This window comes from Erpetoichthys calabaricus, chromosome 5, assembly GCF_900747795.2.
Source record: "Erpetoichthys calabaricus chromosome 5, fErpCal1.3, whole genome shotgun sequence".
Classification (NCBI taxonomy): Eukaryota; Metazoa; Chordata; class Cladistia; order Polypteriformes; family Polypteridae; genus Erpetoichthys; species Erpetoichthys calabaricus.
In genome coordinates this window covers 71,233,078-71,257,802 of record NC_041398.2, presented here as the reverse complement: position 1 = coordinate 71,257,802, position 24,725 = coordinate 71,233,078, and the positions used below count along the sequence as shown (strand labels likewise).

At 38.4% G+C, this 24,725-nt stretch overlaps 1 protein-coding gene across 5 annotated transcripts in view; it reads right to left on the bottom strand.

Moving 5' to 3' along the window:
• Positions 1 to 3,047: 3,047 nt before the first annotated feature.
• The window catches only part of jade1 (jade family PHD finger 1), a 145,126-nt gene continuing 123,448 nt past the window's right edge, over positions 3,048 to 24,725 (bottom strand). For all 5 annotated transcript variants that reach the window (XM_028801666.2, XM_028801667.2, XM_028801668.2 and 2 more), the window contains exons 10-12: positions 13,314 to 13,865; positions 12,180 to 12,297; positions 3,048 to 6,010 (exon numbers count right to left, since the gene is read on the bottom strand). In XM_028801666.2, coding sequence (XP_028657499.1) covers positions 5,085 to 6,010; positions 12,180 to 12,297; positions 13,314 to 13,865 — 1,596 coding nt within the window. In that variant the 3' untranslated portion in view covers positions 3,048 to 5,084. The remainder of the gene's footprint in view (positions 6,011 to 12,179; positions 12,298 to 13,313; positions 13,866 to 24,725) is intronic.

Below are 24,725 nucleotides of genomic sequence, written 5' to 3'. Positions count from 1 at the left end.
ACAAAACAGTGCTTTTGAGTGACTAAAAATAATTAGTAACTTTTGTTTTGGCAAGACATTTATTCAAACCCACTGTATAACGAGGCAGTACTAACAGACTGACACCAATGCACAAGTAGAGATTTTTTAGCAGTTTTGATCTTTCAATGAATCAACTTTAAATTGTCTTTACCCAATGCCACTATTAGTGAAGTCCTGTAATACAGAATTCTACTGCAATTTCTTCCACTTCAACACCAACAACTATAGATGCTTTCTACGGTCCTTGCTGCATGTACTTCATTGTATTGTTCATTTCAGCTGTTCTTTTCCACACCGTATGTTCCATGTAAATGTTTGACCTGCATACATCTTTATGGTTTGTACTCAAGTAAAACACTATTCATCCATAAAGCCATAAGTGAAATTAATAAAAATATTCTAAATACTATAATACTGCATTCCCCTTCCCAGGTAAACCTATGACTGCTGGTAAACTTTGTGACAAATTCTTGAGTAAATTAAGTAAAAAGCCCAGTTTAGGAGAGCAGAGATTATCTACTTTTTAATTCGCTTACCATCATTTTCTAGTGTGTTAGTTTACTTGGGATTTATTTCAGTTATTACTAGTTCCAATTTTTAGTTTTCCCTACATTTACAAAGTTAAACACCAAGTTAACCCATTAACTGCCAAATTTCTTTCTTAATATTTACTTTATTTCTATCCATCTACATCCAAATAGTAAGAAAAACATATTAATCTAATTACAGCACCAGCATTTTTTACGAAATTTCAAATTTTGGTCCGATCCCCATCTATTGTTGATACCATTCTTGAAAGCATTCCCCATACAGTCCAACATCACATCTACAGCATTTCTTCCATTTTTCTTACACACTGCACATTTCCTCTTTGCCCATGTCTGTGCATGTAGTGAAATCCACATGTTCTGGAACATCAACAGGAACACGACTGATTGATGACTTAGGGAATGCCTATATCGATCCCTTACCTGTAAAACTCAATCACAAAATATTTGCTGAAATTCTAGTCAGTATCAGTCCATTGTTCCCATCCACATTACAGTGATATCAAAAAAAAGTGCCATCATCACATTCAACAGTCACCAAGATAAATTCACTGTCACCAAACGTCTTTTCTGCTTTCAAAAAACGTTTCATTTTTCTGATGAAAAGCAGGGATTGGACTGAAAAAAATCAGCTTGTGTGCTCAACATACTGCATGCACGAGGTCACTTTAGGTTCCCTTTCACAGGCAACATCCTTCTGGAGCATGTGAACATCCCATTTTTCTGTGACTGACAGACTGCTTTTGATTTAAACCCTCCAAAAGTTTGTAACAGTACAAGTTTACTTGTCAAAGTGTTACATTTAAATCTGACCGAGGCAACCATTTTTACAGAATGTGATACAATGTGAAATTGTATTTATAATCAAGGGTCCCACTCAACTAATTACCTGGTTGAATTCAAAAGAATACATTTTCCTGTAAAACTGCATTTTCCAATGACTATCAACAAAAGCCAAGGCCAAGCACTAAAAAAAGCAAGAATATTTTACTCCAGGGCAGGGGGAACTCAACTCGAGTCCTGGAGGTCCGCAGTAGCTGCTGGTTTTATTCTAACCGGTTTCGTAATAAGAAGCCAGGCCTAGCAGATAATGAAACTTAACCATACATTTTGTGGTCCTTCCCTCCTCTATCATTTACTTCAAAACACTGAATTAACTTGTATACTTTCTGATGCATGTAAACAGGTTTAAATGGAGGCATGTTGGCTGGAGAGCTGGTGGTCTCTTGTCATTTGCACTTTATTATTAACTAATGGCAACAATTAAAACCATTAAAATAGGCAATTGGGTTTTCTGAATTGTAAATAGGGAGTTAACTAAAATTAAACTCAAAAAGCATTGTTTTAGAAGGAAAAAAAAAAAGATTCGAATTAAAAATGTGGTTAATGCAAAAACCTGCACCCACTGTGGACCTCCAGGACCGAGGTAACTCTGCTCTCGGGCAACTGTAGGTGGCATATTCACGAGTAAGTAGCTCCAGTGAACTAATAAACCCCCGGTTTTATGGGGGGGAAAAATACAAATCGTATGCAGAAACATACTGTGTTAGTTACATAGGACTTCTAATACATCCCATTAACTGATGGCATGATAACGGAGGCCCATTGCTTTACAAAAGCAGAGTAACATAGCTACTACCAGTACACAATAAATTGAACATTTACATGGCACGCCTCTGAATCTCTAGGAGGTGGTTCTACGGGGCAGATTTATTTCCTTCATTCAGACAATTCCCTTATTTATGCAGTGAGGATTGGAATCTGAAACACACACTGGAAAAATAGCCACATTCTAAAACACACATCCGCACTCTGATTTTCTATTGTCTCATCCTACTCCTAAGACAACTACTTGATGTGTGAAAATATAAATTCTTAAAAAAAACTCATTAAAAAAATGAATAATAAAAATGCTTATGACAAAACAATTTAAATCAACTGTAGCTGTACTATTTTTACTATTAAAAATGACAATAAATATCTTTACTATCTGCAGCTGTTGCTTTGCTTTACTATACAGTTACTCAGATACTGTACAACTGTAATTTGTACTCTTGCTTATTTTGGAATGTATCCTTATTTGTAAGTAAATGCTTATTGTGGTTTTGTACCCAATTAAAGTTGCTATTGAAAAAGAGATACACTGATTGAATCCATATTGAAAACAAACAGCTCATTATATATGCTGGCAGCTCATCATATTCACTAGTTTTTATTTCAACCTACAATTAGGATTTGCAACTAAAATTCATATTATTTACCGATTAGTAGATGAATGGTAACAAAAATATAGACTGTCAGAAGAAAGCAACTTGGAGAGAAGTAGTCCCCACATCATAGTCCAGCTCTACCAGAAACTGAAAGAAAACTTGGGTGTATGGACCCCAGCTGATTTTTTTCCCCTGAACGTTTTACTAAGTTTAAAAAAACAAACAAATAATAAGCACACACACACACACAAAAAGGACAGGGTGTCAGTTTTGCAAAATGTACAGCAGTTTATTCACAGACAAAGGCACAATTCTTCTAAATCATTCATAAAGAAAAAAATACAGCTGTATTTAACTATTATAAATACTTTCAAAAGGGGAAAAATAAATACAGCAAAGAGTCAAGTATTATAAAATAGTTTTCTATGTATAAATCTTACTTCTGCTTTACTCTCATGCAACTACGTGCTTCTTGAAGGGACACCAAGCTAGGCACACAGTGAGTTCTGGCTGTACACCACTTCTTACTGTTTCTATTGCGTCAACTACTGAAAAACAAATGCACAAAAGCTCCCTTTCTACACCTCTGATTTCCTACTAGGCACAACAAAGCAACTTTTAGAAGCTTAAATTTGCCTGAATTAGGTTGTCATGATACAGTAGCTTTGTTTTCTTTGAGTTCCTAACAAACAGCAACATAAAATAAGAAAATCATGGTTGTTACTGAAAACACAGATTGGGTAAATGGATCCTCCCTTGGTAAAGAACACTGCTAACTCATGATTAAATGGCATATGAGAGTATAAAAAGGAGAAAAAAAAATAATCGACGTGCAAAAATTATTCAAAAAAGAATCATTGCAATCTGAACTACTTTGCAATTTGTTTTCTTCTCTTTTTTGGTAACAGACAAAAACATGGCCTATACAATTTACAAAATATGCTCCTCAAATTAAAGACATTATTTTCTCAAGTTTAAAAAATGAGAATGTCACCCATTTGTTTGCATTAATGCAAACATTGCAAACTGTGTCCCACTGTAAGGGAAGTGGGGTACATGAGGTAAACAATCATGATTAATACTGCTGGCTGCACAATTTTGAAAGAAAGAGTGAGTGAGTGATGGAATTAGAAAAAATTCTTACACATGTAGGAAGGTTCAACGAAGGAAAACTTCAGCCACTGTACTGAATGAAGTGCAATATGGGGCTAAAAATCATACATCTGCCTCCAACATGGACACAGTTTGTTTCTGAAATTTACTTTACATTCAAACTTCAGACCACCTTTTTGAAATGTGTGCGATGCATCATTCATTATCTTCATGGATCACCTTTTATTGCTACTGCTAAAAAATATTGTTATGACATTATTGCTTCTTTGCATTAATACACCAGTGTATATTCCAAAAAGGGGCCAATTCTCCATGAGTTTTTGGATTACTGCCCCTTTTTATTTGGCAAGCGCTCATATTACACACGTGTGCACTGTACATGAAAAGCAAAACCTTAAGTACCTCCCTCACCCCACCCCCGCTTTCCCTTAAAAATCAATGTTATCTTACAGGCCCATGTAACACCATATGTCCTTCTATATGGACCCAGCTCAAGGGAGTACAATGAACAGAAGTTGGCTGAAGAGGAATATCCCCCAGTCCACTTTTTCTTTTCTTTATGAATTCTATATGCTAAGCGGTATGCAACCAGGCGAAGACAACGCCAAAGGGGCTCACTTGCAAACCCTAACTTTGAAATGTCTCTACAATTAATGGATATGAAATGCCAATAATAAGCAGACTCACAAGTTACCCACGTGGCGATTTCAAGATAGCTGGGTGCAGCAGTGCAGTATGGTATTTTTGTACCATACTATTCAGTGCCATTATAAGTAGAATTGTGCTTCGACTCTTTCAATTTAAAGAAAGCACTTAAAGGTCTCACTGAAAATGGCCTGTAGTACCACCATCCTATTGTTTAAAGCACAGTAAGATAATGTAGTGTATATACAAAACAAAGACTGTGCGGGCAAGTCCAGTCTTATAACAACTTGTCTTAAGTCGTTCCACCCCCCACCCCACTGATGCAGTTCGAGTCCATAAAAGAAGAAAAAAATATATGCTGAACTGGATTTTGAAATAACGTGAGGAGTCAACTAAATTGTTAAAACAATACGTGTGATGCCACACTCATTGAAGTTTACACTTTACTATTTTTTTTAGGTAGGGGGGCATTTAAAAGTTAGATAGTGGTATACATGGCCATTTTTGCCCACTCTTCAGTTAAGCCTCCTTCCCTGTCATTACTTGCTCAAGAGGCCAGGATACTTCTCCTGAGAAAATCCGCTCCATATCTCCTGTTAAGGGAGGCCCCTGTGCTGAGCCGCTGTGGACGACATTTTTTCTCTTTTGCTTCCATCTCAGAGTCGCTCATTTCAGCATCAGGAATATAGCCATCATTCTCAGTCTCTGTCTTTATGTGAGCCCTGGTGCTCTCTTTAAGAGGTGCCCTGTCAACACTCAAGTGATCACAGAGTGGTTTCTTTTGGCAGGTATCCTGTCCCTCACTCTGAAGAAGCCGTTCTCCTTTCTTTGGGATTTTGAACCCTCCCCAATTCTTCATAGGGCTGGCTGGCGTCGTAGGCACTGGAACAACTGACTGGTTGCAGTTCACTTTTTTCAGAGTTCCATTACATTTAGGCACAGTTTCTCCTGAAATTCTACGTGACAGCACTTTTCCACTTGCAGGCAGTTGTGCTCTTTTATTTTCAGACTGTTTAAGGGTAGCCTCTTCCATGTACCTTGCTGACTTATGGTTGGGCTTACACAAGGATTTTTCTTGATGCTCATGCTTCAGGTCTTCACCCTGGATTAAAACGTCCTTTTTTTTGTGCTCAACTATTAATGGGTCACTCTTTTTCTCTCTAAGTTGCAAAGGTTTTACTGCCACCCTGGGCCTGTCCTCCTTTTGTAAATTGCCCTGAGTTGTTTCCAGCTCTTTCTTGCTATCATGTCTACCACCACTATTGGAGGAAATTATGCCTTGCTCTTTCAGCACCACTTTTTTCCTGTTGTCACCAGAACCCTTTATTCTGTCATTCTTTTGAGTTCCTTTTCTTGAGCAGGGCTTCTCTGATGGGGTTCTAGGAGGCCGGTCAGAACAGTGTTTGAAGGCTTCCAATGGTAGTGCCCTGCAACCAGAGTACAATGCATCTTCCACACCAACCAGTACTTTTCCTGCAGTCAAGACAAAATACAGAGGAAGCGTTTATTATTTATTTTACAAAGCAGATGGCCACCTTCGTTTCAATAACTGCAGTTATGCCTATAAAGAATAAAAAGCAGTTGCAACTACTGTGAAGGAAAGAAGGTGGTTAAAAATTTCAGTCTTTCCATATCTCAATATATCTCATAATTTACCAGTATATTGATCACTGAAATTAGATACTTTAATACAAGCAATGTTTGAATCAAAACACCAAGACTACTTTGCTAAAAAGTAACCAAACATTATTTGAATGCAGACCTCAACCCATGCCAGTGAAGGTTTACCTTCGTCATCCCAAAATCCATGTTGTATTCTTACTGTAATTTCATAATGCTCAGTAAGAGAAACTTTATAAAATTGACATCTGTAGAAGATCTCAAATACAGATTGGTTAGTATCTTTTGCCAGAATAATAGCTTTAGGTCTTATAGGCTACAGGTCAACCAGCTCTGCATGTACATTAGTACAGACTACTGCCCATTCTCTTGCCAAATGAGCTTTGACTCTTTTTGAAAATTTCAAATGAGGTCATGCATTTGACATTCACTTTTCATTCTTCAGCCATTTCACTGTTGGCTTTGGTACCGTGTTTAGATCTTTATCCAGCTGAAAGGTGAATCATCATCAGTTTTTTTTTTGTTTGGTTTTGTTTTTTAACCTTGTAAACCAAGCTCCCATTAATTAAAATATTTTTCTAGTTATATGCAGAGACTATGTATGCTTGGGGGAGCTGAAGGAACAAAAGAAAAACACATAAAAAAATTCCCACAGAATAATGCAGCTACCACAATTATTCTTCACATTTTGACAGGCATCCTTTATGGACAGTGTATAGATTGTGATGGGATGCATCTTCCATTTCTCACTACTATGAATACAATGTTCAGAGTGTTTTGGACCATTGTGGTAATTTATGCATTTTTACTATTTTACATATTCCAACTTCCTCCAAATATAAGTTGCTGTTCATTTTCATACTTTTTCCTTGAAATTCACGGTCAGCAGTGGCTTGTAAACTAGGCCGAAGGTAAAGCAATCGATTTCTTTAACATTCAAATACTTTTAAAGCTACCAAATTACCTGTCCAACTGTGTGCACGAAGCACATTTCAGGTTTTTATTAAAAGATACCTGCTTACAATTGGATTAGCCTTAAAAATGATAAATTAGATAACAATGAGAAAGCACCATTAGAAATCGACCAACAATTTCAAAATTTAAGAGTTGAAACACTTTACTAAGACACTTTATATGCCTCTATATACACACACTTGTGCTTTTAGGTCTATGCATAATCTAAAATTTCTGGAATGAATACAAAGTTTTTCACAACCAGACTGTACCTACTAACATTTTAGCTCACCTGTGGTCTTATTTATAAATCTTTGCATGCATTCCAGCATGAAAGTATGTGCATGCCCAAAAAAAAAAAAAAAAAAAAGAAAAATTTTCACAAATCAAAAAAAAAAAAAAAAATTAAAAAAAATATCACATTTTAAAAAGCTGGTGTACGTGGCATTTCTAATCTACTAACCATGAGGAAAAACTGGCCCAACTTGGTTCTGGTCCCAAGCGCAGATAAATGGAGAAGGTTAGTGCCAACAAGGGCAAACAGTTGTAAAACTCATCCAAAACCATAAATGATGCAACTAAACTGATTAGCTTAGCTGATTAGAAAATGTTAGGATGTACCTCATAGGCAATGTGCTGGGGCTTCACCGGACCCCTGTGGAAAGGAAGCAAGAGCAGGCTAAAGAAACTTGTCCAGAAGAAGCAGAAGACAAGGGAGGGGAAAGAAAAGGGTAAGTTAAGAGTGGGAATATTGAGAAAATGACTGGAATAGGAAGAGAGTTGGCAGATGAAAAGGAGGAAAGTGGGAGTGTTGGGTCAGCAGGAAACTAGATGGTGGAGGAATACAGCAATAGAATTGAGAGGAGGCCTTAAATTGTTGTACAGTGGAGCAAATGAGCAAGGAATACATTGTGTAGGTATAGTAGTATCTAAAAGAACTAAAAGATAACACTCTATAAGTTCTATTCACACAAGACTAAGTGTCAAACTGGACCCTGTGGCGCATATACACAGATGACTAACTATAGTCTTACCAAGAGGACTGTGAAGATGTCATTTTCTGGGCATAAATGGATGAGGAACTTAGAATGGTAAAAGAGAGAGAAAAGGTTACTGATGGTGGTGATATAAATGCGCATGTGGAACAAACAGAAATGATGATGGGACAGTACACAAGAGGGTGGAATGTAGGGTAGAAAATGGGGAAGGAAAGAGGATAGTAGATTTGACATTGCATCCAATTTGATAATTAACATTTTTATGAAAAGAAAGTAAATCGGCTTGTGACTTACAGTAGTTGAGGAAGGGAAAGCCTAAGAGATGTTCTAATGTGTAGAAGATCTTATTTGAATGAGAAAGAATTGAAAGATGAGCAAGGTTGAGGTCTTAAGTGAGCATAAATATCAAGAATAGATAAAGAATAGATGGAAAAGGTACTATGAAAAGCTGCTGAATGAAGAAAATCCAAGGGTAGTATTTACGGATGGAGTCATAAATGAAGGGATAGTAGCAAAATAAGGAAGAAGCAAGTAAATGTGGAGATGTGTTGTGGGATTTAATGCAGAAGGATGTATGAACAAAACAGAATACCAGTAGAATGGAGGCGTGGTGTGACTGTACCCATTTATAAGGAGAAGGGTGATATTCAGGGTTGCTGAACCTATAAAGAGATTAAACTAATGTCACAAACATTGAAATATGGGAAAAGGTTATAGAGAGAAGGCTTAGGGAAGAGACCACCATGGGGAGAAGTAGTCTGGTTTTATACCAGGGACAGGAACAACTGATGAGAGTCTGTGTTTTTTTTTTTTGATACTTCTCTGAGCTCTCTCAATGTAAAGGTTTGCATATGGTGTTTATTGATTTGGAGAAAGCTTATGATAAGAGTGCCACATCAAGAGGTCGGGAGTTCTATGCCATTAAGCACCGCTGCTCTGCGCTCTAGGGGTTGGGGACAAGCATAAGGCGTCAGGGGTTAGCCACTATCACCTGACATGTGCAACCTGACGTGTCATTTTGTTAGCATCATCTTAGTATCACAATTGACTTGTGTGTTAAAAGAATGTCAACAACTTATGTTTAATAAATGTGGCAATCTTGTTAGGCGTCTTTATTACAATATGAATTCTGTCAATTGCCACCCTAATTTTTTTATGTTGGCATGTAAAACCAAACCACACAGAAACTGAATGTAGCACCTTGTCAGGCATTTATGGCATCCAGCACAGTGGGCATGACAGAGCTGGAGCTTAGCCGAGATATTCTTAACCTATCAGCAGTTTCCTCTGGTTAGGTGTATGTTGCCAGAAAGCTAACCATTGTTAAAACCTAAACACGAACAGGTATATCCCATTTTCAGGCAGTCTGTCTATCCTAGAGAAGGGATCTTAAAAGCCTAAGCTCGTAAACAAGTCATCATCACATGGCGAAAAAAAAATCCAACCGTTCCCTAAAAGATAATTTCCTTCGTATATGACCATTTGCATAGTCTTCAAGCAGTGCCAAACAAGCCATGCCATGTCAAACCACAAGGTTATGAAAAGGTGGTAGGGCATAAGATTTATAGCTTTCTATGCATAGGGAGTGAATTGGGTCTGTGCACTTTGGTTCTTAACCCTTTGAAGTGACTACAGTAAACCTAAGTAAACCGACCAAAAAAGTTCTTCAGTACAAATACACAGCATTGGCCCATTTTAAAAGGGAACTACAATCGAGTCTGTATATCATATTCATAACTTTTGAGGCTAAATTTATTTGTAACATCAACGCACATTATAACAGCTTTGTGGTATGAATTATTACACACACAAGTTGACATTTAGCTGGTTTGGCTACATTTCCCCATTTGATCAAGGGTGTCATACTCTCCCAGTTTTTCCAAAATGCTGAGTAATGGATGGGTCAGATTTTTTCTTAAAAATACCGACGTTTGTGTGGGAAATTCCATATGTAAATTTCAAGACTCCTTTTTACATAAGTTTTATAAATCTGATCCCTGGTCACTCTCTCTCTGTATTTTTGTTTGCTACAAAGTTTCAATACAGCTCTGTGGGTGGGGGGGGTTGGGAGAAATTCGGCAGATTCATGCCTGTAAAAAAAATACTATATACATTATTGACAGACTAATATGTATTTTTTTAGACTGACAACAATACTGATATTTGGGCAGCACAGATGACCAATTACTGATGCATATTGTACCAGTATTGCTGATGTGTTTAAGTATTAGGTTTTCCTGGGGTGGGGTGGACAAATAACACAATAAAAACAAAACATGGTGCATAATTTGAGTACTGAGAAAAGCGCTATATAAATGTAATGAATTATCTATATATATAAAATCCCTATGTGCGTCCAGGTGTCCGTGTGTGGGTGTCTTCTGGTGAAGTGCGCACGCGCGGGGCACGGTGCAATGCGCGATATTACTGTCAGAGAAAGTTAGAGGCGTTTTACGAAAATACAAACCAGTATTACTGTGAGAGGAAATTAAATGTACACAATACAGTGACGCATATTACAGCCACATACAAGCCAGTATTACTGTCAGAGGAGATTAAAGGCATATTACCGACGCGCACGCCTGTATTACTGCCAGAGAAAATTAAAAGGTATATTACGGACGTACTAGACGGTATCCATATTACTAACCGAGAATAAACCGGATATGGACGCAGGTACACGAAGATGGGACCATGAGATGTACTGTGCAGGCGCGCGTCTCATAAAACGCAAGCGTAGTCTTATCCACCGTGAACGGAGTCACGGCCCAAGAACGAAAGAGCTCAACTAACGTAAATGAGAAATGAAGCAACAACGCGCCCATAGCTAACGACTAACGACACAGCCACACACAAAAGAGGATTCTGTGCTGCACCCCAGAGTCAAACGTGAGAGGCTACGGAGGCCCCACAAGCTCCACAAAAGATAGTACGGAAGGCGCAGGCGTCACCGCCATAATGTGAGTGGCACTACTGCGGAGTGAAGGCGCAGGCGTCACCGCCATATTGTGAGTGGCACTACTGCGGAGTGAAGTTAGGAATAATGTGCTGCTTGGGATTGTACAAACCGCTGAACGCTTTACACCAAATTCAAACACAATACAGCTCAACGATACAAACACGAGCCCACCTGGATAAGATAAATGAACGCAGGCGCCTACAACGCGCGTCTGAAACTGCAGAAGCAAAGCAGGCACAGGTTCAAAACGAACGACCTCGACTGACAGATATACAAACACGAGCCTGCCTGGATAAAATCAATGAACGCAGGCGCCTACAACGCGCGTCTGAAATGCCGCGAGCAAAGCGGGCACGGCTCCAAAACGAACGAGCTTAACTAATGTATTTCAGGATACCCAACGCCGGGGGTAGGCGAGCGAAGCGAGCAGGGGGTGGAGCCCCCTTGTTGTTATATAACCAGGAGTGTGCTTGCCATAAGCTTACCTAGCAATGAAATACTATAACAGTTTAATTTGCACATGTATAAATGGACGAAAGAAAATTCAGATTAGCAGATTCAGAAGACAAATGTAAGACAGTAGAAATAAAAATATGTGACCATTACAGAAAGAATAGCATCCAAAAGCATTTTAGTAACAAATATAAGGATGCTGATCAAATGTCATAATATTGGAAAATTCTATTGATAGTTAACACCAGCATTACAGCTCTATGCAAATGGAAACTTCTCTGCTTACTTTTTAAGGATGTGTAACAAACAAAATATTCTTTGATGCAACCAAAGAAACAAATGTTAATGGAAAAATTCTAAATAAATTCACAGTTGGCAAAGCATTTTGGCAAATCTTATTTGAATAAAATGTCTGATTCTCTCAAAAGCCAGAGTAACTTGTGTGACCTTTAAAGTAAGGACTTCAGTTACATTTTTAAAGAAAAAAACTGGTATTTTGAATACACGGTATTATGATAATGAAAAAAATTGACATACATTTCTAGACAAGTAAGCGGTCTCATAAAGCAATCACTCCAACTAACAGACACTGGAATAGTGATGAATGCTTTTACACACACACAAACACTCCATTCATTCATTCATTCATCTTCCTTACCTGAAACTATCTCCTCTTCCAGAAGCTTGATATGATGATGGAATATCTGCTCTTGTACCTTACAGATGGATCTCTTCATTTTCTCCCTTCTTGTCACCATGTATGTAAGGTTTCGCACCTGGAAAATGCATTTTAATTTAAAAACCAAAATAGGTACACAGTAAAATAAGCTTAGGGTAATGAATAGGAGAGATAAGAATAATAAGGAAGGGTTGTAGAAAATGTGTGATTATAAAAAGTCAGATTTTTATTCACACTCCCTTGTGTTCCTGACAGGAAAATCACATTGGATCTTAATAGAACTTATTATTCTAGAGCAACAAGCACATGGGAGAAACAAAAAAAATTACTAGGGCTGCTGTTTGATTAAAAAACTTAATTGCGATTAATAGAAATCATCATTGCTATATTGTGATTAATGTGCAGTTAATATATTTCATTCAAGCATGTGTTTCTACAAAGAAGTAGTGATTAATTTTTAATACAAAACAGTTTTACTAATTATTTGTCTATGCATAAAAATAATTTATCACAAGGGACTAGTGGCAACACTACTGGTGTGTGTGGATGAAGACCATAATTCAAGCAACAACACAAGAAATAATCAAGCCCCAGTGACCCGCTGCTACCACTAATAGACTTGGACTCATTTGGCACCGCTTCATTAACATGTTAATTGCTGTCAAACTAACCAGATTAAATTAACACATTTAGGGGTTGTGTTAAAAATTTTAATCGGCAGTTCTTTTATATTAAAAAAAAAAAACCAAAATTGCGCCAAGCCACCCTCCAATCAAATCATTAGCAAAACATATTACAAGAAGAACTTTCATTTACTGCATATGACTACTATAAATAGCTTTGCACTCATTTCTAAATGTGAAGCTCACTACAAATGAACCACTAATTGAGACTTCAACTTCAAATTAAAAATGTGCCTACTTTATTTTCTAAAAACTTTAACATATTTAACTTCATATGTGTATTTTCAAGAGGGAAACTCTAGCAAGGAGGTCATTAACTTTTTTTCTTTAAAGCATGTTACCATCACCTACCAAAATAAACAACAAAACATCTATACCTACATGACTTGAAAGGATCATTTGATAGTCCCTGGCACCTGCTGAAACCTACCCTTTCCAAGTCTTGCCGCAAGTGAGTAAAGAGCTGTAATCTCCTGAAGAGTACATCTTGTTCCTGCTTAGCAAGGTTGTCCTCTTCATCTCTTTTGGGAGTGATCAGTGGCTTGTTGAAGTTTGTCTTTCTCTTTAGCTTCCAGTAATTATAAATGAAATCTACAAGCTCCGGAGAAATGTGAAGATCATGTGCAACTTCAACAATGTTCACAAAACTAAAGAAGTCATCCTCAAGCTGCTGCAGTTTCTGTTTCCTCAGGCTCAACATTTGCGCATCCTCTTGGCTCTGGACTGGCGCTGGGGCTTCATTTGCCTCGGTTTCATCCACTTCCTCCTCCTCCTCCTCCTCCTCTTCCACTTCCTCCTCTTCTTCTTCACCCCTGTTTTGCCCAGTCTCTGGATCCACCGTATGCTTTTTGTTACCGCTGTGTTTCTGGCAGAAAGATTTAAATTTCACTTCATCATTTTCAGCCAAGATAGTCTTCATGTTCAGGCCATGCTGGAATGCACAAGTGACGTGGAATGCAATTCTACAGTTTTTAGCGGAGCACTGTAAAATATAAGCAAACAAACTACTCAAACCCAGAACTACGAAATTGATTTCCTTAACATAAATAAAATCGTTGATCAGCAATGTCTACTGATATAAATAACAAAACTTATTACATTTAAACGTTGTACATATATTAATTACTATGATGCAGATACTCTAATTGATCACCCATTGACCTAAAATTGCCATTTTCATTACAAAAGACTATGATTGGTAAACAATTTTTTCCACTTGTGTTTTATGGTAACTTCGTTGTAGTGCTCCTTTATGAAAGGTTTTAATGTAGTCAGATTATGCATCTTTTATGCTGCGAGAGCTTCCTGTAAACAAATGTTGGATTTTACGTATAACAAAATGGAGTAATCAACTGAGAAGACAGAATTGGAGGAGTTGCAATTACACAAAACAGTAAAAAAAAGTGCTTTAATTAATTCAAACCATTTAAATTTTATTCTTTAAATAAAACTGACACCTTGAGTACGGATGTATACTTGATACTTTCATGATGAAACGCATTAAAGCGTGCATTAAACATGTGGGTCACAGTGGCGCAGCAGTAGCGATGAGGGATAATGGGAGTAATTTATTGGAGCAGTACGGTCTCTGTCAAACATACCAACCCCCAATTCCTGTCCTTCAGATTTATTCTCCACGTAACCAATCAACACACAATAAGCATCTGTAATAAATAAAAAACCACCTGCAAGCATAAAATGCCAATTCTTCAAAACTTTTAAGAAACATTGAAAAATCATTATACATGTTTAATTATTCCATCCATACAGGGTCACGTCAGTCCCAGCAAGCATACAGCACGAATCAGGAACAATCCCTGAATGGGGAACCAGCTTATTACTACCGCTGCACCAGCGTTCACCCACGTTTAATTATCAGCAGTATACATTATTTAAATGAAGTTAACAATGTATCTGTAAAATGTAATACACATACTCATCAAAAAAAAAAAAAAAAACAATATCACGTATACATCCTAGTATTCTAACAGCATACAGCTCCAAGACGATAGCTCTTGGAAATCTAAATTGACTTAGAAGCCAGTCATCGTCATTTATAAATACATGCTGTCTTCAATAGAATTGAATTCCTTTATTGTCATTGTATGGTACAATAAGATTCATTATGCAACTTCTTCATAAACTTATTTTTTCTTTTTTTGTAAATTTATTGGAAAATATGATAAAACAATGAAAAATATACAAAATGAAAGCATAAGTACAATATACAGTACATAGTGGAGATAATGCAAACGGTTCACAAAGTGGCTCAGGTTATCCAATATTACATTTGTAGTGCAAGTTTACAGTAAGGGTAACTGTAATTGTGAAGTATAAACGGAGTGGTGGCTCTGAGGCTAGGGATCTGCACTGGCAATCAGAAGGTTGCCGGTTCGAATCCCGTAAATGCCAAAAGAGACTCTGCTCTGTTGGGCCCTTGAGCAAGGCCCTTAACCTGCAATTGCTGAGCGCTTTAAGTAGTGAGAAATGCGCTATATAAATGCAAAGAATTATTATTATTATTATTACTTGATGTGACTGAGTGATTCGAGTGCGTTTTATAGCTCTTGGGATGAAACTGTTTTTAAACCACGAGGTCGATGCAAGGAAAGGCTCTGAAGCATTTGTCAGATAGAAGGTCAAACAGACACTGGCATGGATGAGTGGAATCCACACAGATGCTGGAGGCCTTCCTTGAGGCTGCAGCATATGCTATATATGTCTTCCAGGGCTAGAAGGTGTATCCCAATAATCTTCTGCGTTCTCAACACATCCCGCTGTAGAGCTTTCCTATCAGCTGCTGTGCAGCTATGATACCACACACACATACAATGGGTTAAAATACACTTGGTGGTGCACAGAGAGTAACAATGCAATAGCAGATATGGTATTTAGAATAGTCTGGCCATTGTGTGCGCCATTATATTGTTACAGAATGATTACAATAGAGTGAATTAAATTTGTAAACGATATGCAATTAATTTCAGTGTATTTGAAGACACCCACATCATGGATGCAAATGTGAAAAAGGGAAACGACACAGAAATAGTAGCACTGCATTGAGGCTGGGTGCCACCAGTTTGCAGAAAAGTATGTACGCATGGTATGAGGCTGCCAAGAAAATGTGTGTGGTTTTACACCAACTTTAGTTTTTATACCTCTAGAAGCAAGCATGGAAATGGGCGTATAAAAATGATGCCCAGGGCACCATGTTAGGAAACAAAGACTCCAAGTGAAATAGAGAAAACTCCAGTACCTCCGAGTTGTATAATATGCTAGTTGTTACAATATTATATAAAATTAATTTTGTTAATACTATAATTTGTTAATATAGTTTTGTTTTGTAAATAAATGACTATTCACTAAACTAATATGATATATACCATTTTAAAGTAGCTTTTCCGTTAACCATTTTTTCTCTTATCCGCCATGGCCTTTCCCCACCCCTGACAGATAGAGGTTTTAATATTTTTATTTTATTAATTTTCATTGTAATCATTCCATACAAACAGATCAATTTATAACCCAACATATTTGAAAACAAATCAAACCCCACCCCTGAGAAGGAGAGCTTAGCTAAAGGAAAATTTCTTTAAGCTTTTTAATAAGGCAACATTAGACAAAAGAAGGGGAGAAGTAAATATCTATATAAATAAGAGATGGAGAAGGGAGTTAAATGCAATAATAGTTATTTCTCTTATTCTAAAATAATACTGATTAAATCCTGCCATGTTTTAATGTACATATATTTAGTGCCATGCAAAAGTTTAGGCACACTTGCTTAAAATGTATGTATGTTACTGTGAATAATTAAGTGAGCAGAAGATATGATCACCTAAAGGTAAAAAGTTAAAGATCACACATTTAATATTTTAAGCATCATTACATTTTTATTTTCATCATTCACAGCTACAAAATACCCAAAAAAAAAAGAAAAAGGACCTGAAGCAAAAGTTTGGGTACCCAATATGGTCAGTACTTGGTAACACCCACTTTGGTAAGTCTCGCAGAGCTTTTTGTAGCCAGCTAAGAGTCTTTCAATTCTTACATGGTGCATTTTCACCCATTCACCCTTGCAAAAGGCTTCTAATTCTGCAAGATTCTTGGTCTGTCTTGCATGCACTGCTCTTGAGATCTATCCACAGATATTCAATGATGTTTAAGTAGGGAAACTGTGAGGGTGTCATGGTACCTCTTGAGGTATTCTGTAGATTGTGAGGTATGGTTTTGATCATTATCTTGTTGTAGGACCCGTCCTCTTTTTAACTTCAATAGATGGTGTGATGTTTGCTTCCAGAATTTTCTGGTATTTATTTGAACCTATTTTTCCATCTACCAAAGGCATGATTTCTGTGCTACTGGCTGCAACACAAGACCAAAGCAAGGTCAACAATTAAGCATGGGAGTGGACCAGAGAGATGTTCCATTTCCTGGAATTCAGCACCCTTTTTACTCCAAACATACCATTCCACACTGTGGCCAAAAACTTTTATTTTGACTATCAGTCCATAGGACTTATTTCCAAAATGCATCAGTCTTGTTTAGACGTTCATTTGCACACCTCAGCGCTGAAGTTTGTGGCTGGGGACACAGAATAGGTTTTCTTCTGCTGACCCTACCATGAAGGACGTATTTTTTCAGGTCTCACTCACAGTAGAACAGTGCACCACCACTCCAGAGTGTGCTAAAATTTTCCTGAAGGGCTTTTGCAATCAAACTGGGTCTTTATTTGCCTTTCTACTAAACAAATAAGTAGTTCATTCAGAAAGTTCCCTTAGACTTCCGGACCTCTCTACCTTTTCTGTTAACTGACACTTTTTAATAACATTAAAAATTCAGGAAACAGCTACCTGAAAATGCTTTTCTATCAGCTTGTAGCTTTCTCCTGCTTTCTGAGCATCAATTGTTTTATTTTTCAGAGTGCTAGGTAGCTGCTTAGAAGAGCCCATGACTGCTGATTTGAGGACAAGGTTTGAGGAATTAAGAGAATTTATATAGCTCTGCAATTAGACGCAGTGCCAGGCCCACCATAAAGAATGTTACAATCTGGCCTGAAAATGCACTCTCCAAACTACAGGACTGCTTTGAACAGACAGACTGGGGCATATTTGAACACCAAGAGCTGGAAACATTCACAGGAATGATACTGGACTATATCAGGTTCTGCATCGGAAATGTGACTGTGGACAAAAACATTCGGGTTTTCCCAAACCAGAAACCCTGGATAACCAGCCAGGTCCGTACACTCCTCAGAGCCCACGATGCTGCCTTCAGGTCAGGTGACAGAGCTCTGTACAGGGCTGCCTGAGCCGCTCTGAAAAGTGGAATTAAAAAAGCCAAGACGGACCGTAAGAGGAGCATAGAGTCCCACATGTCCAGCCACAATACATGGGAGTTGTGGCAGGGAATACAAATCATCACAAATTACAGAGGCTGTGATGCAACAACAGGAGATCTGAGTGTGCCGCTAGCAGAGGAGCTAAACTGCTTCTTTTCTCGCTTTGAATCATCACAACAGCAGCACTCACCTGCTCCAGCCCTGCTCCCACCCTCTCCGGGTTCCTGCACCACTCCACTCACTGTAAAGGGGCATGATGTCAGACAGGTGCTCCTGGCAGCGAACCCCAAGAAGGCTGCCAGACCAGATGGAGTACCTGGTAGGGCGCTCAGAGTGTGTGCCCACCAGCTCACCCTTATCTTCACCAAAATCTTCAAGCTCTCCGTAGCCCAGGCAGTCATTCCGTCCTGCCTAAAATCTGCCACAATCATACCAGTGCCGAAGAAGTCTGCCATCACCAGCCTAAATAATTATCGCCCTGTGGCCCTCACTCCGGTAATCATGAAGTGCTTCGAGACACTGGTTCTCCAGCACATCAAGTACTATCTCCCCCAAGACTTCGATCTCTACCATTCGCATATCGCATGAACAGATCCACAGAAGACGCCATCGCTCTCCACTCTGTGCTGAGCCATCTGGAGCAGCAGCAGAGCTACGTCCGGATGCTCTTTGTGGATTACAGCTCAGCTTTCAATACAATCATTCCTGACATTCTCATCACCAAACTGGTCACTCTTGGCCTCCCCACTCTCACACGTGTCTGGATAAAAGACTTTCTTACCAACCGGCTCCAGACTGCGAGACTCGGCCCCCACCTTTCCTCCATTCGCACACTGAACACCGGTATCCCAAAAGGCTATGTGCTGAGCCCCCTCCTGTACTGTCTCTACACCCACGACTGCAGTCCGGCCCACAACCACCACCTAATCGTCAAGTTTGCTGACGACAACACAGTGGTCGGACTCATCTCAAAGGGAGACGAGGCAGCTTACAGAGAGGAGGTCCCGAAGTTGGCAGCCAGATGTTCAAAGAACGATCTGGCTCTGAACACCAGGAAAACCAAGGAGATCATTGTCGACTTCAGGAAGCACAGCACCAACTTAGCCCCCCTTTACATCAACGGCGAGTGTGTGGAGAGGGCCCATACCTTCTGGTTTTTCAGCGTCCTTATCTCCGCTGACATCTCCTGGACAGACAACATCACGGCAGTCATCAAGAAGGCTCAGCAGCAGTTACACTTCCTGAGGTTCCTCAGAAAGAACAACCTGGACTCCAACCTACTACTGACCTTCTACTGCTCGTCCATCGAGAGCCTGCTGACGTACTGTATCACAGTATGGTTCGGCAGCTGCACCATGGCAGATAGGGAGAGGCTTCAGAGAGTAGTAAAGGCAGCACAGAAGATAATCAGCTGCCCTCTCCCCTCCCTGATGGACATTTACACCTCCCGCTGCCTCAGCAGATCAAGGACGGCTCCCACCCTGGCTCTGATCTGTTTGACCTGTTGCCCTCAGGGAGGGGCTACAGGTGCATCACAACAAGGACAAACAGACTCGAGAACCGTTTTTTCCCCAAAAGCCATAACCATTCTAAACTCACACACCCTAACCTGGACTTCCTTCTATCCATCAACTGTGCAATATCTAATATCTAAATGGTATTGATAATAACTGTGCAATATCTATATACTGTATAATATTACTCTCAAGGTCCAACATCCACTTCTCAGTGCACATGATCATCATTATTGTGCAATATTTTTTATATTTAAATAATCTATAATAATAAAAGGCAAAGCCCTCACTGACTGACTGACTCACTGACTCACTCATCACTAATTCTCCAACTTCCCGTGTAGGTGGAAGGCTGAAATTTGGCAGGCTCATTCCTTACAGCTTACTTACAAAAGTTAGGCAGGTTTCATTTCGAAATTCAAAGCGTAATGGTCATAACTGGAACATATTTTTTGTCCATACACTGTAATGGAGGAGGCGGAGTCACGTATCGCGTCATCACGCCTCCTACGTAATCACGTGAACTAAAAACAAGGAAGACATTTACAGCACGAGTCACACGCGGGAACGAAGGTAAATGACGTTAATTTTTGACTGTCGTTTAATACTGTGTAAGCATACATATTAACACATGTGCAATTAAACGTGTGCATTTACGGGGTGATTTCTCAGGCTTAAAAGCTCGCCTTTTACTAAAAAGGTAAATGCAAAACTATTTTCAATCCGTTTATTGAAACGCTCCCGTTAAGGATTGCAAAAACATATTCGCGAGATAAAAGAACGAAGTAGGGGGAAATGGAGGAACAGCCGGAAACAGCGAAGAGCAAAAAATTAATTAAACAATTGAGAACGGAGCAAGTGAAGCATACAAGCATGTTCATAAGGGAAACAAAGCACGGTGTAAAACGTAAGTTTAAATTAAGTTTATAGAAACGCTCCCGCTGCGGATTGCAATAACATATTCGCGAGATAAAACTTTAATGAGAAGACACGAGGTATAAACGAACCACACGCCGTGGCGCAACGTTAAGGGCAACAGTTTCAACCATTCTATGATCTGCTTCTCGCAACTGAAAGACGGCACATGGCGGATGTTAGCCGACTTGCTGACCACAACGTTAGGGGCTTCAACTATGGCGCTGACGCCACATCTCAGTGCCAACACTTTGCAGACTCTACTTAAAAGACACGCCCTCCTCACTGGACAGTTAAAAAGACCAATCAAACTAACGATGACATCAAGTATTACCCAATCAAAAGTAGGAAAGGAGGCATCTTCATAAAATGCGTGTGGGATGATTTGCATGACACGCTGCTTTAAAAAAAAAATTATAAAAAAAATACGGGATAAATCCCGTCCAGTATTGATTCAAAACGGGACGCGCAATTTCATTCTCAAACGCGGCACGATTCCGTATTTTAAAGGACGGGTGGCAACCCTACAGTGCCAGGTAACCACCCATACAATCAGATTGTGATTCAGACTAGGAATGCAATGAATGTAATTACCCCGATCTACATACAAGGCGAAAGTCTTGCAACATTCAAAGATGATGGTTTGGGATAATTAGTACTTATTAAGTACACCATGGCACATAAAAGAGCTTATGAAGCCTTGAACCAAAAAAAGCAAGATCTCAGAGATCGTAAAAAAAAAAAAGGAGGTAATGTCGTTTTACTCGCTGTACATTTTAGTCAAACATTACCAGTTATTCCACGAGGGAGACCAGCAGATGAACTCAACGCGTGTTTAAAATCCATGCTTCTCCCACGCTCGGTTATATGTCGCGTGTTCTCGGGTAGGTACACCAAAAAATGTATACATTTAAGCATGTAATGGGCAAACAAAAAATGAGGTATACCCGAAGGCACTGCAGTAGTACTCAATGTAACTTTACTTCTTAAATGTTAATGTTTTACTGTTTAATAATTTATACGCTTCTTATATATTGTTCAAATTCTTTTATCAAAATACCAGTGACAGCGCAATGCACGATAACATGGAGTGAATACACCATACGCATCTGCCCACGGCCGCCCTGCTGTGCGCAGATAGGAGTTGATTCTAAAATAAAATAAACATAAAAACAGTAATACAATCATCACCCATAAAGCGGATAGCAGACGTGACGTATTATATGTGTACCAGATTTCAAGTCAATAGGTGAAACGGTTTGCAAGCTACAGGTGATTTAAAATCCTGGACAGACCAACGAAAAGCCACGGTGGAAAATTATAGAAGAAGATTTTACTGTTTAATTATTTATATTTATATGATATGTGCTTCTTATATATTACTTCATATTCTCATATGATAATGATGTTAATGTTGTTTATATTGATTTCTATGTTATTGTAAGTGCATCTATGTGTGTATATGTATGTATGTATGTATGTGTATATATATATATATATATATATATATATATATATATATAAAAAATATATATATAAAAAATATATGTGTATATGTATATATAATATATGTGTATATGTGTGTGTATATGTGTATATGTATATATATATGACAGCAACACTCATAACAATGACAACACAATTACATTGACAATCATGTTACGTTATTTTTAAAATGTTTCCTTTACTTTTTCATAACCTCTTTAACACACTACTTCTCCGCTGCGAAGCGCGGGTATTTTGCTAGTGTGCAATAACCCAATAGTTATTTATCCTTTCCATATGTATATAGCATCGTAGAACTTTTTTTGCAACTTTTTGCGCCATTTCTTTGTTTGTTTGTTGTGTTCTACATATATGTCTGCACTGGAGGAGCTGCTTTTAATCTCATTGTACATGTGTATAGTGACAATAAAGGCATTCTATTCTAATTTGCATCACCTGGAGTTTCCCAATGATGACTGAACAATCCATAGCCCTAAACTAAATAAGGTCTGAGACCTTAGTGAAAGTTACCTGAGACCTCAAACATCTTGGGGTGCCCTGCCCTTTTTTCACTATACACTTGTATAAAACAAAACCAACTAATCGTGGATAAAATGCTTAAAAGAAATGAGTCATCTTTAATTTATGTTTTTGGTGATCAGTTCATCTTCTGCTCACTTAACGATTCACAGTAATAGACATTTTAAGCAAGGGTGCCCAAACATTTGCATGTCACCATACATACAAACACATATATAGTGTGTATATATATATATATATATATATATATATATATATATATATATATATACACATACACACTTTTGTAGCTAGTAATCCATAGAGGTAAAAAATGAATCACGTATCTTAATTTTTTTTTTTATTTCTAAGCTTTCGACAACCTACGAAGTATCACCATCAGAGGAATCAAGGAAGTGGGAGAAAACAATAACATGGGGGTTGAAGGGTATTGGTCAAAGTCTTTTTTTATTATTTAGGTGTTGTTCTTGATGGATGGATGGATGGATGGATGGATGGATGGATGGATGGATGGATGGATGGATGGATGGATGGATGGATGGATGGATGGATGGATGGATGGATGGATGGATGGATGGATGGATGGATGGATGGATGGATGGATGGATAGATAGATAGATAGATAGATAGATAGATAGATAGATAGATAGATAGATAGATAGATAGATAACTTTATTAATCCCTGCATATGCCGGGTTCATGTCCAAATGTCTGTTAATGTTTTCATTTGAGAACCATGATTCAGCCAGCTCTCTGGCACTTTTAGTATTAGCCCTGAATTTTACTTGCACTGTGCCCCAGTTAAATGTGTGTCCAGTTGAACTTGTATATGCATACATCAGAGATCATGGTTCCTTCATTCTGATAGCATTGCGATGTTCTTGTATACATGTTATGAGTGTTTTAGATGTTTGTCCCATGTATACAGCTGGGGATGCGCTGCATGATATACATTGTATACTGTGTTCTGTGTCTCTGATGCAGATTTCTTGCTTTTGGCATTAAAAAGAACAGTCCAGAGCGTGTTTGCAGGTTTATGCACTATTTTGATGCCTGTTATGGAGAGAATGTACTAGTGCCAGAGAGCCAGATGAATCATGACTCTCAAATGAAAACACCATTAACAGGCACTTGGACATAAACCCAGCATATGCAGGCTAAAAAAAAAGAATACCAAAATAACATGGACTTTATGACCAGCACCAAAGAAATGTGAAAACAAGAAAGACAAAAGTAAGTCTGTGAACTTTACATGGCTAACACATCCAGCACTTAAACCACACATCTTAGAGCAATGAAGCAGGGGGATTCATTTAGGAAGACCTTCCACAAGCCAGGGAACTCCTACTCCTTATTCTCCTCTGAGAGGAGGTCATCTTTAATGCTATGTAACAGTTGATGAATAATGAAGTGTTATTGTACATGGAGTTGTAGGACAAAGTGGATATTGCACATTTGAGTTTGGCTTTCAGTGGTATAGAAGGATCTCTCTTCAAAAGAAACAAAAAATAAAGATGCACATGCAATGTCTGTTGTTACAAAAACTCAGTGAGATAAACCAAGGTCCTTCTGCAGCTCTACAGTTAGGCAGCGCACGTTTACCTAGCTTTCTGAATTAGATCCAATAACCAGTTGCTTTAATCAGGATGGGGTGACAGCTCTTCAGGATTTGCCATACCAAGAAGCACCTGAAAAGCAATTCTTCTTATGGGTCTCATCTTTTTCAGGAGATGGACATCTGAGGCAGAACTCTATTTGCAGTAGTGTTATTGTACCTTTTTTTTTATTACTATCATTCCAAGGTATCCTGTATTCACTAAACCCGAGGAGCTTTAATTAAAGTAAATGCAAGTATATACAAGCATGAGTAGCAGAAAAAGGGCTCAGAAAGAAACGGATAAAACAGCTAAAGATTCATGCAAGTTTAAAACATGCCTCAAGTTCAAGTTCATGGTACGGCCTGCCAGAGACTAACCTGGAATAGATAGACAAAGGAACAGATCCATGGGGACTTGACGCTGCAGCATCGACTCTAGCCATGAGTAAAAGT